Raw genomic sequence first — 18,802 nt, 5'->3', positions numbered from 1 at the left:
CATACCATTGATTTTAGAGATAGCAATCTCTACTTTATCCTATGCCACATGAAAAAAACAGAAATAAAACAAAATCCCCAAGCCTTCATTCTCAAGCAAATTCTTTCTAAACAGTCACCAAAATAAGAAAGATAAGAGTAAATAAAGATTATAATCAAGACTCTAACTATGACTATCATGGATGGTCTACTTAGCAGTTGTTTTCTCTTCTGTCAAACTGTTTTTGAGAAGCCTCCTTTAAATACTCTATTCTAGTTTACTCCAAACCTTTGTGACTTTTAACTGATCATAGCTGGCATGCTCCTACTCACTAACCAATCAAGCACCAGTTTCATGGTTTCAGCATATACATACTACACATCATTACTACTACTGAACTCAGTAGTGGCCAGCTCTATATTAAGGACATACATATCCAATTGCAGGAGACTCATTTTCAGTAGTCAGGAAGAAAAGACACAGAGAGATGCACCTTTACTCAAAAATACAAACTTTAGCTACTCTTACACAAAAAATTACACAAATTATTAAAAAAATGAATATATCCAACCTTTTCAGCATCCAATTGGTGAAGTCGTGCAACATACAGAGGAAGGTAAGCAGGATATGTTTCTTTCAATTCATTGTAAATGTCACTAGAATCAAGCCTAAGAGAGACAAATTAGTGATTTTTAATTAAAAGCAAACTTCTGTTAAAAAGAAACTTAAACATTGCTTCACAGTCCTAGTCATTAAAATATTTTATAATTATTAATAAAGACTAGTTACAGATAATATACCTATCTGAAAATTACTTTAGTTAAGAATTCTATAAAATGTCCAGATTAAAGTAGACATCAACATGGGTTGGAGGATATGGCTTGTTATATATATATATCCTTGGAGTTGTTAAGAACTCACACTGCTCTTGCAGAGGACCTGAGTTCAGTTTCTAACACCCATGTCAGGCAGCTCACAACTGCCTACAATATCAGCTCACAGATACACATTTCATGGGCAGTACTACACTCATGCACAAATCCATATCCACACTTAAATATACACATAACTAAATATAAAGTCTTTAAAATAAGACCTCAATGGCTTGCTTACATACTAGCTATACCTAGATTTACTAAAAACAAGAACAAGATTTCTCTTAAAAAAAAAAAAAGGGGAAAAAAAACACACACTTCATAAAAAAAGCTTTAGACCCATCTAGAAAATTCTAAACTTTTCTGAAAATTCTAAGGTCTTATTTTAAAATACTTCTTCTTTTTTTTTCTTTAAAGATTTATTTATTATGTATACAATGTTCTGCCTGCACATATGCCTATAGGCCAGAAGATCTCATTACAGATAGTTGTGAGCCACCATGTGGTTGTTGGGAATTGAACTCAGGACCTCTGGAAAAACAGCCAGTACTCTTAACCTCTGAGCTTAAATGAAGAGATAAACTAATGTTCCTAAATGGAGAAGCTGCATAAAACTATGCCAATTCTTCCTGAATATATTTATCAAGATAAAAACAACCCAAATTAACACCCAAGTGGTAAATAAGTAATTAGCACTACAGACAGGTCACATCAGGAAATTCACTTAAAATATTCAGAATTTCACAGAATATGAAAATAAGACTGATAAGAATTTTTTACAGAGAAATATCTCATTAAGTACATTTAATTCTCTATAACAAAACTTAAGCCCTCCAATTTAGTACAAAGAACAAATTAGAGTCTGTTTTCTTTTTCTCCCCCAGCAATTATTCAAAAGGAAAACCAGTATTTACACCTTTTTTAAAAGTCAATTACAGGGCTGGAGAGATAGCTCAGCGATTAAGAGCACTGGGTGCTCTTCCAGAGGTCCTGAGTTCAATTTCTAGCAACCACATGGTGGCTCTCAACCATCTATAGTGGAATCTGATGCCCTCTCCTGGAATAAAGGCATACATACATACATACACACACACACATACATAAAATGAATAAAATCTAAATAAAAAGAAAAAAGCACAAAAAAATGAATACATGTAATAAATTTCTTTTAAAAAGTCAATTACAGTTTAATTATAGAGTTGTTCCCCACCCCCTCCCCAAGAATTATTTCACGTTTCCATAAAGAGAACAAGAGAACTCTACTAATTCTTTGGGTTTCTTCTAAAACATTTTCTGAATCAACATCCTTTTCAATTATTTTCTCCTTTTGTTTCTGAACAGTCATGCTCATCTTGGCTTTGTGAATGTTACGATTAGTTCTCTAATACCATTTGCATCAGCTACATTAAATCTTATATATTTCACTAGATTGCAAATTCACATTTTAAAAACAAAACTAAGAGGCTAGAGAGACAGATCAGTGGTTAAAGTGTATACCACTTTTGCAGAGGACCCGAGTACAGTTTCTAGCACCCATGTCCTCTGCCCTCTTCACTTATGTACATACCATATAACTAATCTATCTTTGCTGTACATTTCAAATGGATTTAGAAAACATCACACACAAACACACACACACACACACACACACACACACACACACACAGACCAGTTAACTTAAAAAACATTTCCAAAACAAAAAGAAACTCCTAAACCATCTAGTTATCAAAACCTTCTCAAAAACTCCATATTCTAGCCCTAAGCAATCACTAATCAACTTCTGTCACTATAGCGCTCTCTAGACTGGACATTACAATGACAATCATTTAAGAGGGCTCTTTTGTGACTAGCTACTTTTGTTTAGCACAATGTTTTTAAGTTGTAACAAGTACCATTTCTTTTCTTTCTTTCTTTCTTCTTTTTTTTTTAATGTCTGAATAGTGTTCTTGTATGGATGGATATAACTTTCATTCATCAGCTAATAAGCACTTGGGTTACTTCACTTGGGTTACTTCCTTTCTTTTGGTTTTTCAAGACAAGGTTACTCTTGTCTCGCCCAGCCTGCACTTGGGTTATTTCTAAACTTCGACAATAATACTTCTGAAAACTCCTATGTGCAAGTTTCTATATGCATATATATTTTTTTCTTCAGTATGTACAGAAGTTAAATTACTGGATAATATAACAACTTGCCATTGTGTTACCTTACTACTTTCAGGATATTCTCTTTGACTGTCACCATTTTTACCATGAAAACTGATGTATGGATTAATGATGGAAACAATTTCAGAAAAATCTGTTGTCAAGGGGTTTTATCATTGTGTAGACATACATGAATCTAGAAAGAATTGGCTAATCAATGTGTCCTCTGAGGCACTCCTGAGACATTATAAAGAGGAGATGGTTGGGTGGTGGTGGCCCCAGCACTTGGAAGGCAGAGCCAGGCAGATCTCTGTGAGTTCGAGGCCAGCCTGGTCTACAGAGCAAGATCCAAGACAGGCACCAAAACTACACAGAGAAACCTGTCTCAAAAAAAAAAAAAGGATGTGTAATGCTTCTGACTGTGTTACAGAAAACTTGTTTAAGTTCAAGAACTCTCTAAAATGGGAAGCGTAGTATAGTATATATACATAATAGTACATACATAAACCGGTAACATGGTCACTTGCTAAGTTATATGTGGTGTACATAACTTATTTATTCTACTTTTACAGTGGTAATACTGCAACTTTATAACAGCACCACCATAAACACTTCAACATTATGGAGACTCTGAACATTATCAGATTTCAGACCTAAAAATCTCATGGAATCATTGTTATGGATACAGTCTGTGGTTGATTGAAATCCTATGTGGTGGACCAGTGACAGCTCTGTTATAATATTTCTTTGCACTTACTGTTTTTATTATTTATTTGTTTTTGTTTTTGTTTTTTCGAGACAGGGTTTCTCTGTGTAGCTTTGGAGTCTTTCCTGGAACTCACTCTGTAGCCCAGGCTGGCCTCGAACTCAGAGATCCACTTGCTCTGCCTCCTGAGTGCTGAGATGAAAGATGTGCACCACCACCGCCTGGCTGCATTTACTGTTTTTAGAGTTCACTAAGCAACCTGGATGTATAAATTAATGTTTTTCAATAAATATGGAGGAGTTTTAGCCATTATTTCTTCAACCATTTTCTCAGCTTTGTTTCTTTCTCCCAGTACACCACTATTTGTACTTTAAAAGACTCCGAGATCCCGTATTTCTCTGAGGATCTGTTGCAATTTTTTTTAACCCCACTTTCAATCTAGAGGTCTTGAGTTTAAATTTACAGATACTTTGGCTCAAATGAAGTGAGTTCTTTAAAGACATTCGATGCCGTCATTTTTTAAAACTTTTCTCTGTCTCACCAACATAATTTCTAAGCCTGGGTTCTGGAACAGGTGGCAGGAAAACAGCATACTTTTCTGTAAGTGACACCCCACCTGTAGGGATGAGAACTTTTTAATTTTTAGATTTTTATTTATGGGTAAGTGTGTGTTTGTGTGAATGCTTGTCATTTGTACTCGGGTGCCCATAGAGACCAGGAGAGGGTGTTAAAAAGAAAAACCCGCCGGGCGGTGGTGGCGCACGCCTTTAATCCCAGCACTCGGGAGGCAGAGCCAGGCGGATCTCTGTGAGTTCAAGGCCAGCCTGGACTACCAAGTGAGTTCCAGGAAAGGCGCAAAGCTACACAGAGAAACCCTGTCTCGAAAAACCAAAAAAAAAAAAAAAAAAAAAAAAAAAAAAGAAAAAGAAAAACCCTACAGTTGGAGTTCCAGGTAGTTGTGAGCTGTCCAATATGGATGTTGGGATCCAAATTTGAGTCCTTTGGAAGAGCAGCACATGCTCTTAACTCCTGTGCTCTCTCTCCAGTCCATGAGCTAAGTACTTTTGATGGAGGGAGAGCACATGGGGTCTTTAAGGTGGAACGAAGCCTGCAACAACCAATAAGAATATGTGTAGACTCTGTCCAGTGACTGATGGGGGCAGATGCAGAGATCCACGGCCGGGCACCAGGCTGAGCTCGATTCTGCAGTCAAGGGATGTCGAGATCATGATGGGAGGACGTTCAGAGATGACCGGCCACACTAGTGGAAGCCCATGAACTGTGGACTGGGACTGGACTAGGCCCTCTGGATATTGAAGACAGTTGTTTGGCTTGAACTATTTGGGGGGCACCCAGGCAGGGGGATCAGGATCTGTCCCTGGTGCATGGGCAGGCTTCTGGGAATCTAGTGCCTGTGGTGTGACACCTTGCATAGCCTTGGTGCAGTGGGAAGGGGCTTGGACCTGCCTAGGTTCAGTGTGCTGGGCTCTGCTGACTCCCCATGGGAGACCTTGATTTGGGGGATGTGGGGTGGCTTGGGAGAGAGGGCTGGGGGGTGGGATGAGGGAGGAGGGGGGAGGGGGGAATCTGTGGGTGGTATGTGGAGTAAAAAATTTCTTAATAAAGAAAAATGAAAAAAAAAAGAATATGTGCAGAATAAGGAATGGTACAGTGATTTTTCTCTTACTGAAAGGTAAGGTACAAGGAAGACTGTGTCCTGGTGGTACCAGTCTAAATCAAGAGTTGGGAGGGAAAAGGCAGCAGTCTGTAATACTTTTACTTTTCTTACAAAAATGTGTGAGTGTACATGTGTGTGAAGAGACATAGTTCAATTTTAGAGTTATTTCTCAGGTACCCTATACCATTTGAGACAAGGTCTCTCACTGAATTTGAAACTTGCTGATTAGGCTAGGTCAACTGGCTGGCAAGCCCCACGAATACATGTATTTACCTCCTCAGTGCTAGGATTATAAGCATGTGCCACCATGCCTGTCCTGTTTATTTTTAAAATATGGGTTCTGAGGACTGAATTTGGGTTTCTCATGCTTGTGAGATAAGTACTTTATTGAACTATCATTCTTACCCACCATATTTTACAAATATTGTTGATTAGAAGCTTCTCTGGTTTGCAGTTTGCTTTCAGAACCACTTCCAGAGGTTTTGAAAGTTCTTTTTTTTTTTTTTTTTTTTTTTAACAAATTTTTTCACCAGTTTCCCTGGATGGCAGACTAAGGAAGGGGCTTCTCAGGCTCTCATGAGAGAAGCCAATCTTTGCAACTCTGAAGAAATTGTACTGTCTGCTAGTTATAACATCCTAAGTCAGCCAAAGGCAGATATGGTTGACTGACACCTGGAAAGATACACTCAGTTTAAACAGGACAGCATATATGAATATGGACTGACATCATAATGGTCTAATCCTTGGGAATTCTGTTCATATTATAAAAGCTTTTGTTCCCCCTCAGGGAACAAAAAAAATCTACAAGGATTTATACAGAGAGTCTGCTAATGAGGACTCCAGAAAACCAGCAGTCAAATAAAGCAACAATTAGAAAAAAAAAACAAAAAACAAAAAAACCTGATATAACCACACAGAATAAAGTTTTAAGTGGTAAAATATTTTAAGTTTTAAATGGTAATCTAAAAGCCCAAGAATAAACTGGGGAAAACAGTGATAAGTAAGAACTTATGTTAAAAAGTTTAAACTGGTAACAAAAGCTTAACATTCTAATGAAGAATGGGCAAAGTACATGTTAAACTGAAACAATAGCTGGTATCTAAACAGCCCAACTGCCAACAACAGTGGCTTTTCCATCATGTCTGGATATGAATCTTACATTCACAGCAGAAAGCAATTTGAGAAACATATCAAGATAACTTTTAAAGACATCTAAACTAACAATTAGACTATACTATCTGACAGAAGTTTTAAAAATATCTTCATTAGGCCAGGTGTGCTGGTATAAGACTGTTATTCCAGCCTTTGAGCAGTGGAGGCAGGATGATCAGAAATTCAAGGTCATTCTTGTCCAACTAGAGAATCAAGACCAGCCTGGGATAAATGAAACACTATCTCAAAAAATTAAAACCAAACAGATAAGAAAACAAAGTTAAAACTATATATATATATATAAAGTCATCATAAAATTATAGACAAGCTATAAACATATATTCTAAATAAATTATTAAATATATTATATTCATGCACTCATAGGACAATAAATTACATAGTCACTAAAAATGGAACTTTTAAACTATTAAATGACACAGGAAGTACCCAACACCAAAATTAACTGGAAAAGTAGGATACATAACCACTCACACTGCTACATGCTCAAACAGACAGAAAAGATAACAAAGGCAATGGTGATTTTTGGAGAGAAGAAAAAAGTTATTATTTTTTTTCTTTTTTTAATGCCCTCCAATAAACTTCTCTTCAGCAGCAAGTTATAAAAAATTTATAAAACTCATAAAGTATAAATCTAAGAAAAGTTTAAAAACCTGCAATTCTATAATCCAGTCAACAGTTTAGAGTAAGGCTAATATACATACAAAAGCATTAGTTGAGAGAGACTAAGAGGGCTGGAATCCATAAAAACAACCTACTTTGTCATCCACTGAATTTTAAGATCTCTTAATGCTTCAGTAAACTCTTCTTTCAAATCTTTCTCTTTTTCTGAATCCTTTTCTTTATCTTTGCTGCCATTCTTCATCTTTGTTGGTGGAGGTATGAGATAGTAATGAACAGGGATCACATCCTACGAAGGTGGAAGAAAGCCTTAGGTTCATACACTTCATTTCACACACTTTAAAATCATTGTCAATAGCTGAGAATATTGCAATATGGGTTGTGCCTGAGTTCTAGTACACCGTATTCCAGATCTGAAGGGTCAAAAAACAGCAAAAATACCAATCCACAATTACCGAAGTCTTTCGCCCCTCCACTTTTAAAAGTACTGAAGCTTTTATCCATCCCTTTAAAAGAGGTAGGAACTTTTCTCTTTGAGTGTCTTTAGTATTCTTAGTTGCACTTGACACAATAAAGACAGTGTATCCTGTCCTTTCATAATTAAATCTGAATAGAGGAGTAAAAAAAGTTAAAACTCAAAAGAGAAATTGTTTTTTTTTTTCTAGCAAGAGGGCAGAGTAGACAAATATCATTCCTGCACTTATAAACACACGCTCTACCTAGAGTTAGTCAGACAATAAATACAGAACTAAATAATTTCTGATAGTGACATATGACACACACAAAAATGAAATAATATAAGGATAGCATGACTGTTGCGTAAGACAGGGAAACCATGGAAACAAAGATCAGTGAATCTAAATGACAAACATGAATGAATCTGAATAACCTAACTGAAGAGAGGAAGAAGTACCTTCCACCCCATGAATTAGCATTTGGAGTGGAGTTGAACAAATATAAAAATCTGAACCAGTATATGAAAGCAGTTATGTAAATTGATAAAGTGGACTACATATATAGCGAGTAGAGCTTGGTAGAACATGGTAAAAAATGTAAATCGCATTTTAAATATATAAAAAAGTTTATCAAATATCTTATGCAAGGCAGTGGTTAAAGGCTTTTTGCTTTTAAATGACTTGATCTTGTATATATTAAAATTTGAGCTTATATTTTCATTTTTGTAACTCTTGATGATATAAGTCTTGGGAATAGACCATGAAAGGGAAAACCAGAGGTAAGAAAACAAGTCTAAGAATCCCTACATTCTGTGGAACTAAATAATAGGCTGTGGAAACAAGAGAAAATGAATAGATTTGAGATATTCTTTGAAGGCAGAACCAATAACGTTTGCCAATGGTGCTTAAAGCCAGGACATGATCAACAGGGATAAGAGACTGGAAGAGAGTAGATCTGGTATTCCTGCTTTGCCCAAAGATGCTCTAAGACTGGGACAAAACAAAAGGAAATTGGGTTTTGAAAACCTTGAGGAAGACCATGAAGAGTGAAAGAGCAGGGATGGCAAGATGACCCGAATCTGATTCCTGGACCCATACTGCGGAAGGAGAGAACTGACTGCTGCTAGATATCTATACACACACACAGACACACACCCTGTGGAAGGAGAGAACTGACTGTAGCTAGATGTACACACACATACACACATACACACACACACACACACACACACACACACACACACACACACATCACTCCCTACACAGAATAAATACATGAATTAAAAAAAAAAAGAATGAAGTGATGAACTGCTAATCTAGATAGAGAAGAGATTGACCAGAAAACTTGGCTGTTAATAACCTTGGCAACAGTAGTGTACTGGAACAAAGATCAAAGAAGAGACAGAGAAAAGGGAAATAAGCCTACAGTTCTTTGAGAAAGTTCTGCTTTGAAGACAGCAGAGAAATATAGCTTAATTAGTTTATCTATGGTATATAGTCTTTCCTATAAAAACAAACTGCTTGGGAAATGTAACCAAATGGCTAAACTTAGTTTTCGGCAAAGAACTGATTGTCCTTAATCAAGTCATTAAGTCTACTTTTCAAATTCTATTTTCAGGATTATATTGATCTTCTAAGTTAATATCTATACTCATCTTAAGTTTCTAACATTGAAACAAATTTATCTTACCAAAAGGACATATAATGCCCTCTCACATTATTTCAGAAATAACATAAATGAAAAGTATTTCAAAATCCTTCTATCCCAAATAGGACTTTCAGGTACGCATACTGTATAAACACATCCATTTTAACAACATTCTGACACTCAAAATTCTGGGGTATATAGTGATTCAACAGTGTATGAGCAATTACTGTTGTAGCTCTACTATCACATCAACACAAAATATTAACCACTATCTCTTCATGACTCATTTAAAGCACAGAAAAACAGAATTGAGGAAGCCACAGAAATCTATTTGCAGACCTCTATTATGCTTTCTGAGTTAAGGGAGCCAGAGCCCAGGTACAAGGGCTCACACAAGATCTACTATTGGGCTTGCTCCTTTAGGACCCTGCCACCTACCTATACATCCTTTTCCCCTCAACATCACCCCTCCTTTTATTTTTGAGACCAGTCTTGCAATGGGAGCCAGGCTGACTCTGAATTCATGATTTTGTCTCAGAGTCCTTCCTCTTAACCCACTGACAATGCTGGAATTATAGGCATGCTACACCATGCTCAGCTTTCTTCTCCATTGCTTGCAGGTCACTTTCCTGGGTGGGCATTGCCCCAGATAAAGCAAAAAATTATTTGAAAAACCTGAACCAAAATGCTAGCATCAAATTTTCAAGCAAACAGCTTCAGTATCAAGTGTTTAGTACAACTGTCTAAGAAGTAAGGATAAAAGGAATCTCCAACATTTACTTATGTAAATATGGTTATATTGCCTTTGGAAAGAAGTTCTTCATATAACCAAGTTCTTCTGTGTGCTACACAGACTGTAGATCAACACTTGTCTGACAGTCCGATTCAGTCTAACAGTAACGTGTACCCTTTTTAGCTTCCCAGGCTAGAAAGAGGGAAACACTTCTAGGTAGATAAACCTGTTTCAGAAGGCAATTTCTCCTCTGAATTTCAAAGATAAGGCATTTGCTATTACTATTTTAGTACAGAAGACAGAAAATAGAATTTAATATGAGTATATGCTAATGTACAATAAACAACACTTATAAAAATAAGAAATCCTGTTACAGCAAACTTAAACTATCACTAAAAGTGTAAGAGTAAAAAAGTTTATGATCTTAGGGAAAAAAAGTCAATAACCAGTACAATTAAAATGTTAGTAAAACCCTAGAAAATACTTCATGACAAGAATTTTCTCTTATTAAGATTATAAAGGTAGTACTTTAAAACCCTAATCAAAAGGAAAATGGAGTTATTTTAATTTGAGTCACTATGATCACTCTTTTTTAATAAGCATTTTTTTTCAACTCACTTTTTTTTTTTTTTTTTGGTTTTTCGAGACAGGGTTTCTCTGTGTAGTTTTGGTGGCTGTCCTGTATCTCGCTCTGTAGACCAGGCTGTCCTCGAACTCACAGAGATCCGCCTGGCTCTGCCTCCCAAGTGCTGGGATTAAAGGTGTGCGCCACCACTGCCTGGCTTCAACTCACTTAAGTGACTCATCTCATAGGGTTAATTTAGTAGTAATGATTTTGTACCTTAAATCACAAATAATTGTGATTATGTTTTATAAAAGATAGTGAAGAAGAATATCCATAGTAGAAAAGTTATAAAGAGTTCTCATTAGGAGAAACTTAGTATTAAAGTTGAAAAAAAAAACTTTCTTTTTTTTTGTTTTTGGGTTTTTTTTTTTTGGTTTTTCGAGACAGGGTTTCTCTGTGTAGCTTTGCGCCTTTTCCTGGAACTCACTTGGTAGCCCAGGCTGGCCTCGAACTCACAGAGATCCGCCTGCCTCTGCCTCCCGAGTGCTGGGATTAAAGGCGTGCGCCACCACCGCCCGGCCCGAAAAAAAAAAAAAAAAACTTTCTAAGCTATCCTCAAAGTTTTTTAATAGTGTTCAAACTGAAGAATATTTTTCAGAAACTTAATGTTACCCATAAAACCAATAACTGCTCAGTAAGCAGCATAACACAGCATCATTTAGATATGGTCCAAAAGACCCAATTTCTCTAGTGCTTAATGTACTAATTTAGCTATTAAATTAAAAGCTTTATACAAGTTCAACTATTTTAAAGATGAGTATCATTGATGCCACTTGTGATTTATTAAAGTAATTATTTTACATTATATGTGTAAGTATTTCTCTTTGTAACATTATATTTGTCTTTTATACAAGAGTTGTAATGTGCCATGTACTTGTACTGATAGGAAGGGACAGAAGTAACTCTAGTTCCCAAATTTGTTACTCAAGCTTTTTTCAGCCTCCAGCAATAATAATCTCATTCTTTAGTATCATTTATCATACCTTGCACAACCTTAGCCCAACAAAACTTTGCAGACCAACTAAAAAATACAAGTGGAAGAAAAGCAATGCTTAAACCCTTGTTGATATATGCTTCCTATTTTAGTGAGTTCCTGGGAAAACTTTTCAAGCTTCATGGCAACTCAAAGAAGCACACATCAATACATAAGATTTTTTAAATGCTGAGTTATGATTTATTAAACATGTTTAGATGTTGCCCAAATGGGTCAAAACATCCATTTGAGAAATACTGGTCTTCAGTTCCTTAACTAGAAAATTCTTCATGGTGCATTAGGGCTTATCCTATCAACACACTGCAAGGACATTCTGGAAGACATTTTAGTACTTTGAAACACAACTGATTCTCTCACTGTACTAATTCTTACTTGAAGAGATCACTGAAATGCTAAATATATCAGTGGCTCTTCCTCAAATGTGTCCCTTTCTCTGTACTTGGAATAGAGACCTTTTTTAAGTTAAATGTGGCTCCAGCAGTCAACATAGACTCTCATATGCTAAAGGAACCCAAGCAGAACCATTCAGAGCATCAAATCTGCCTGTATTTTTATTACGGACTTGACTTAAAAGTCATTTCCATCACTCCTTTTTGTATCTGTCCTTCTATAACTAGGATAGATGTAAGAGCAGGGACTAGTTTATCAACAAAACCATCTTTTTAAAAATGGCTTTTAGATTTTAATAGTTTTTTTACATTTAAAAATATTTATTACGTGTGTGTGTGTGTGTGTGTGTGTGTGTACAGGCAAGGGCCACGATACACATACAGAGGTCAGATGACAACTCTTTCCACCATGGGAGTCCTAGAAATTAGACTCAGGCTGTCAGATTTGTCAGCAGGTACCTTTACCATCTTGCCAGCACTAGATTTTAAAAATAATTAATTACTTTGCTCTCTATTGCTATATTATCACATTCATCTTTTTATGGTTTTGGATATGCAAAACTTCAAACTTTTCAATTTGACATCTTATCTATACCAAGAAATGAGAAGTAACAAAAATTGTCCATACCATTGGAAAAATAGGGTTTATGGTTTGAAAAACCTTTTATAGAAAGGCATTATGCCAATACTGCTCGTAGGTATTAACTTACAGAACTATACTGCAGAATGTAAAGAAAGGAAACTAAGGGAGAGATTCTTTAAAAATAAAGATTTATAATAGTGAGAGAAAAAAAGTTTAACTACTATGTAAATACGGCTTTAAGACATCGTTTTTAAGAACTGACAATCAGTACCTTTTTAAATTTTCCTTGTCGTTTTGTTGCAGACTGCCCCTGGGAGTTAGAACGACATTCTGTAAGAAAACATGCATAATCTACACAGGATGGAGATACCACCTCTGCCTAACTTTCTTCCAATTTAACATTCCATTTGTATGTGTCACAGTACTCAGAGGGTCAGATCTGTGACGAAAATGGCACGCTTTAAAGAAAGCAACACTGCCATACCAATTTTTAAAAATAAAAATTTGCTCAAATATGCCATTTTAAGGCAAACCTTTTCAGCTTTTTATTTAAAATATTTAGTGATCAAATTCCATAAGCATTAAAACATTTAAAAAAAAACATTTAAGTTAAGCTGACAGTCTGCAGAATCTGATTGTATAGAGGAGGTCATAACCATTACATAAGCCTATGGCATTCTTTAAAAACAAACAAAACAAAAACCCACAACACTCAGGGTTACAATGAAAGGCAAAGTGAAGTAAAATCACACTTCCTTTCCAACTACCAAATTGTAAGAAGTGTAAAACTGCTGAGGAAAGTTTAAATGAAAATTTCAATGGCAATTATACTAACTCAATAACTTTAGATTACTGCTGTCTTCTTATAAACGACCTTTGTAACTATAGTTGTCTCTAACGGTACAGTCAGGAAGTACTATTTTCTGAATTGTAAGAAAGTTCTGTCAATAATTCTTTTCTGTAACACTTTCCATGAGAAGTGAACTTCTGAGATGAGCTATCTATCATCTTGGTCAAAAAAATCAGTTGCAGTCCCACAGAAGGAGCTATGTAGGTAAACGTACAAAAGGATCTGAGGATTTATTTTCTTATTTCTTTTCCCTTTTGTCAAGACAGGGTTTTTCTGTGTAGCCCTGGTTTTCCTGAAACTCACTTTGTAGACCAGGCTAGCCTTGAACTCAGAGATCCGCCTGTCTCTGCCTCCTGAGTGCCAGGATTACAGGCATGCACCACCATGCCTGGGTTATGAGGATTTCTTGAATCAGTTCAAGAACAAAGTCCAGTATCAAGTGCTGATTTACTTCAAATGACACTGAGGTATGTATGTGTAAGGAGTACACACTGAAATGCATCCTGAGAAATGTTAAGGTAAACAACTTTTTCTAAGCACAAAATCCTCAAATTATGCTTCAATGGCTGTGAATATATGACCTTCATTGAACAATGACAAGCAATAAAAATAAATTTCAAGATAAATGAGATGAGCTCATTCTGACAACAGCATTTACAGATCTCAGTATTAGGTTAAGCATACTTGCATAGTTTTGTGTGAACTAATTCTTATGAGAAATGCAAAGATGTGAGAATGACAACCCTGACTGGTATTACAATGAAATGACCTGTGATAAAGGGTGAAAGATCCACAGAAAACACCATTCTAAGTAACAAATCTATAATGAAAACAGATGGAAAAACCTGAAACAAATGCCTATAAGGCTGTAATAACAGTTATCTCTAAATGGGAAACAAAAAGCATCTTTTTCTATAAACTATAAACACAATATCAAAAGAAATATCTTGTATCTATCCACATAATTATACAAGGTCTCAACAAGTTTTCACAAATGTGAAGGCTAGTATCTAGTAGTAAAAATTCTTCAGACTGGGTTTTTATAAACAGTTAAAGAGAAACTGACTCATTCCAATCTCTACAATATGTTTGATTGAAATTCTAGGGTTATGTTGTAACTTTTACATATCCCATTTATTTCAGCCAATTATGATTGGGATCTCAAGAAGATTAGGTACTGAGTCAGGACAGGTTCAGGACATGAGGTACAGGCTTGTGGAAAAGAACATAAAACTATTTTTCAATGACACATTTAAAAAGACACCAAATATTAATTCACCTTCACTAATAGGTCAAGAAAAAGAAAAAACAACAATTACCCTGTGCCCTCCCTGGTGTCTCTTTTACCCATCTAAACCGTGCATTTAAAGCCCATCTTCAAAAGGATGAAAATTTTAAACAGGTACTTTCAGTGTAAAAACACTAGTACTTACAGGCTTTCTTTCCCAAGCTCAGTCTTTGACAATGTCAAGGAGCCTGCAAGGTAGCATCCGGGTCCTGCCCCCTTAGGTATTCTAATGAGAGAATTAAAAAGGGAAAAAAGTAACAAAAGAAAAAGTTTCACAAAAATACTTAGAGGAAAACCATCAAAATAATCTCATACTGAAATATATATCCTATATCTAAATTTTCAAAAATAAGACTGAGAAATAACTTCAGACTAAAATGATAGCAAATTATAAATTTAGACTAATATATGAACCACAATGTCATTCATCAACAGCATCACTTACCTTATCATCAGGTAAGGGAAGTAACAAAGAATGGCTGGTTATATTTGGGTGGTAATGTCAAACTGCTTGATTTCTTCTTTCCTAGAAGTGCAAAGGCTATGATTTTCATGAATATCTAAGCTCAAGGTATTAGATAACCTATGAGAAACAATAAATGGAAGATCTTTAAGACGATCCAAATCACTGATTTGTTCATGACGAATCTGCAGTCGAATTGTATAATCTCCTTTCTCCAGTTTCAAAGAATACTAAAAAAGAAAACATTTGGAAAAAGTAAGTTTAGTTCAATAACATAACAATAAAAGGATAAAAGAGACAGTTCCATTTACAGGATGTGTACAAGGTGTGAGACATTATCTATACACAAAATGCCTAGGGTGCTAGTGAGCAGGCAGGATCAGGAATATCAACTGGTTTGCTCAGAGATACAGAGAGAGTAAAGAACGAAGGAGCTCAAGTAAGGTCTGACCCCAATGTTCTCATTCTTTCCACTATAGGATATCAACACACTCACATAATCAATATACATGACTAAGAAATGCAACATTTTTGTTCATGGGTCATCAGAAACATGAAATAACAATCAAAATGTCAAACTGAGTTTTTATATATTTTCTAAAATAAACATTCAAATGTATGTAAACTTTAAATTTTAACTGTGAAGTGTCACACACAGTTTATGACAAGCAGGGAAAACAGGGAGCCAGTACAGATCAAGAAATACAAAGCTACTACATTCGACCTTGCTAACATGCTCATGGAATAGGAATGCTATACTCTGCAGAAGCAGTGTCTTCTGAGATGGAAAAGGTAACTCAAGTATGCCTTGCAACATTCCATTTTATAGCGATGAGACTGCTGCTTGCTTGAGGGGGTAAAACTGGGATCACTCCTTAAATGACCAAATGCAAAAACTTCCATAAATGATTTTCATTATTCAGCAAAAAAACAAAACAAACAAACAAAAACACCCACAGCATTTCAGGAAAAATAACTCATTTTTTTTTTTTCAAATACAATTGCAACTAGAGATGAAATTTCCAAGTAGTTACATATCAAGAGATTTTTTTCCCCCTTCAGTGACAGTGGAAAGCACAGTGCCTGGCATGTAGTTCAATGCTCAGTACAATTTCAGATCTGAAGGTACTAATAAACTGAAACTACCGCCTTACTAACCCCAGAGTTCCACTCAGACCTGGGATCACTTTATAGTCTCATACACCTCATTCCCTATCTATATTTAAATAGGTAGAAGCAGTGTGTATGAAGGAGAAACAATACAACAAACGAGGTCTAATCTTGTGGCAGAGTGCATGCTGAGCACATGCAAAGTCCAGGCTGTAGTCCTTCTCCTCCACTAAAAATGCTCTCCTGGCCAGTGTTTGTAAGTAACATCCTCTAGTATATGGCAGAAAAGTTGTCAAGTCTGTTCCTTAATAACTACAAGAGATTTCCAAAGGTGTAAAAAGATTGAATGCAAAAAATTATACTATCTTTAAAAACTTTTCAAATGTTTTACCTTAACACAAAATTTGGGATTTATTAATTCTTTTTACAACTTATACCTGATGTGGATAGGCATCGCCTGAGCCCATCTGTCTTTTGTTCTGGTCAAAAATAATCCACAGTTGGCTGTCAAATTCTGACTCATATAACAATTCACAAAGAAGTGGACAACTAGGTGTGACTTCTCCACTTTTGGGCTATTAAAAAACAAAAGGAACAATACTTGACATGGCTTATATATAATTTATAATACCATTATACTGTTTCATTAAGAAGTATTCAAAATACATTCTTGTAAACAATTTTTTTTCAGAGTATAAGACAGCTACTATCTTGGCATTAAATAAATTAACTCTTGTAAACTTTAAAACATACAAACCTAGTGCTATTCCTACACACACACACACACACACACACACACACACACACACACACACACTCATTTCTAATGAATATATACAGTTCTAACATATATACTCTAATTTCTTTATAAAGACTGGAATCTACCAATTCACTGAAATCTATCATTCTGTAACATTAAAACTAAATTTACATTATGTTTCAATATAGTAAGCATAACATGAACTGAAATCTCATCAATTCTAAAAATCCCCTGGATCCAACATTTACAATGGTCTCAATTACTTTCACTACTAATTCTACTTTCACTACTGATTCTTTGCAGGGGGCAAGAAGGACAGGTGTTATTGATGGAGAATTACTGTGGTCAGGATGTACAGTATCTCTCACATATGCTGAATGCTTGGTAGCCAGCTGGTGATGCTATGTTGTTTGGGAGATGGTTGAAATACAAGGAGGTAGGGCCTCAGAGGAAGTTGTGTAGCAGGGGGCATGCTCTAATTTTTAGTTCCTGGTCCCCTCCTCTCTGCTTCCTGTCCTTTATGAGTTGAGCAGCCTCTGCTAAATATTCCTGCAGCCATTGTGTATTGCCTGACTACAGGCCCAGAAACAGCCCAGTGAGCACAAGCTAAACCCTCTGAAACAGTGTGGCAGAGTAATAACTCTTTCCTTTATGGTTTTTTTTTTCTGTTGCTTGTCATATTAACAAAAAAAACCCAATAAATTATTAATAAAAACTAAATCTCAAAGATAAGTCACGTCTATCCACCTGTGATTTCACAGTATATAAAATGAGAGTTTACAGTGCAGGTATATTTTACTAGGAAACACTTACCTGATGAAAGCTGTATGTCAGAACCATCTCATAAAGTTGGCGATTATTTGGCAAAACATCTCTTGATCCTAAAGGTCTGGTTTTTGCATTTACTGGGCTGTAATAAGGCAACTGCATCACTGAATTAATTCAAAACTTCATTTAATGATACAGAATAAGCAGCTAAACATGCCAGGTGAGAAATCACTCCTGAAACTGCCTTTTACAGTAAACCACATAATATTTTAATTATTAATATGTTCCCCAAATTGACTAAATCACTGCAAATTACAAAGATACTCTATTTATCATCAAAAACATTTTTAAAATGTTACCAAAAAGCACTTAGCATAGCCAAATCCTAACACCTGGGTGATGACTACCAACAAGAGTCAAAGAACAGCTCTGATATATACACTTCCCCCACCCTTACCCACTGGTGCTGCTGCACAGGCATGGTATGGGCCACATCATATGCCAGAGATATAGCTAGTCCTTGCCCTAAGTAAATGGCACTGCCAAGGTATAAGTAGCAGAACAACAAGATTGGAAGATTCTGCTTCCACAAGGAGTTTATAGCATACACCCAGGAGACAAATTTCTTCTACCAGTCAATGGAATTTTTCTGGTATTATTGAATTTTTTATAAATAGTGGACCTATGCATTCACAAAATAAAAATTGAACACTGTCAACTTGCTTTTTGTAATAGCTGAGACTAAACTGAGGGTCCTACGCATGGAAAGTGAACACTACGGTTAAGAAGAGACAGGGTCTCACTAATTTATCCACGTTAGCCTTGAATTTGCTCCTCCTGCGTTAGCCTCAATTACTAATGTATGTCAAGGAGTGAAATGGTTAACATACAGTGACACTAGTGATAATAGGATCAGTGAGGGTAGAAAGCAATGCTGAGCTACCTTTTGGAAACCCCAGAGGATT

The 18,802-nt window shown here is 35.8% G+C and overlaps 1 protein-coding gene across 1 annotated transcript in view; it reads right to left on the bottom strand.

The window, feature by feature from the left end:
• Positions 1-18,802, bottom strand: part of Tpp2 (tripeptidyl peptidase 2) — a 69,520-nt gene that overhangs the window by 10,168 nt on the left and 40,550 nt on the right. Inside the window, 8 exon segments of the mRNA XM_052749339.1 lie at positions 551-647; positions 7,309-7,460; positions 12,870-12,908; positions 14,878-14,962; positions 15,178-15,272; positions 15,274-15,429; positions 16,747-16,884; positions 17,883-17,979. Of these exon segments, the coding sequence (XP_052605299.1) occupies positions 551-647; positions 7,309-7,460; positions 12,870-12,908; positions 14,878-14,962; positions 15,178-15,272; positions 15,274-15,429; positions 16,747-16,884; positions 17,883-17,979 (859 nt within the window).

This window comes from Peromyscus californicus, unplaced genomic scaffold (assembly GCF_007827085.1).
Source record: "Peromyscus californicus insignis strain IS unplaced genomic scaffold, ASM782708v3 Scaffold_21__1_contigs__length_65335640, whole genome shotgun sequence".
Taxonomy (NCBI): domain Eukaryota; kingdom Metazoa; phylum Chordata; class Mammalia; order Rodentia; family Cricetidae; genus Peromyscus; species Peromyscus californicus.
The sequence above is the reverse complement of the archived record's forward strand: the minus strand, read 5'-3'. Positions and strand labels throughout refer to the sequence as shown.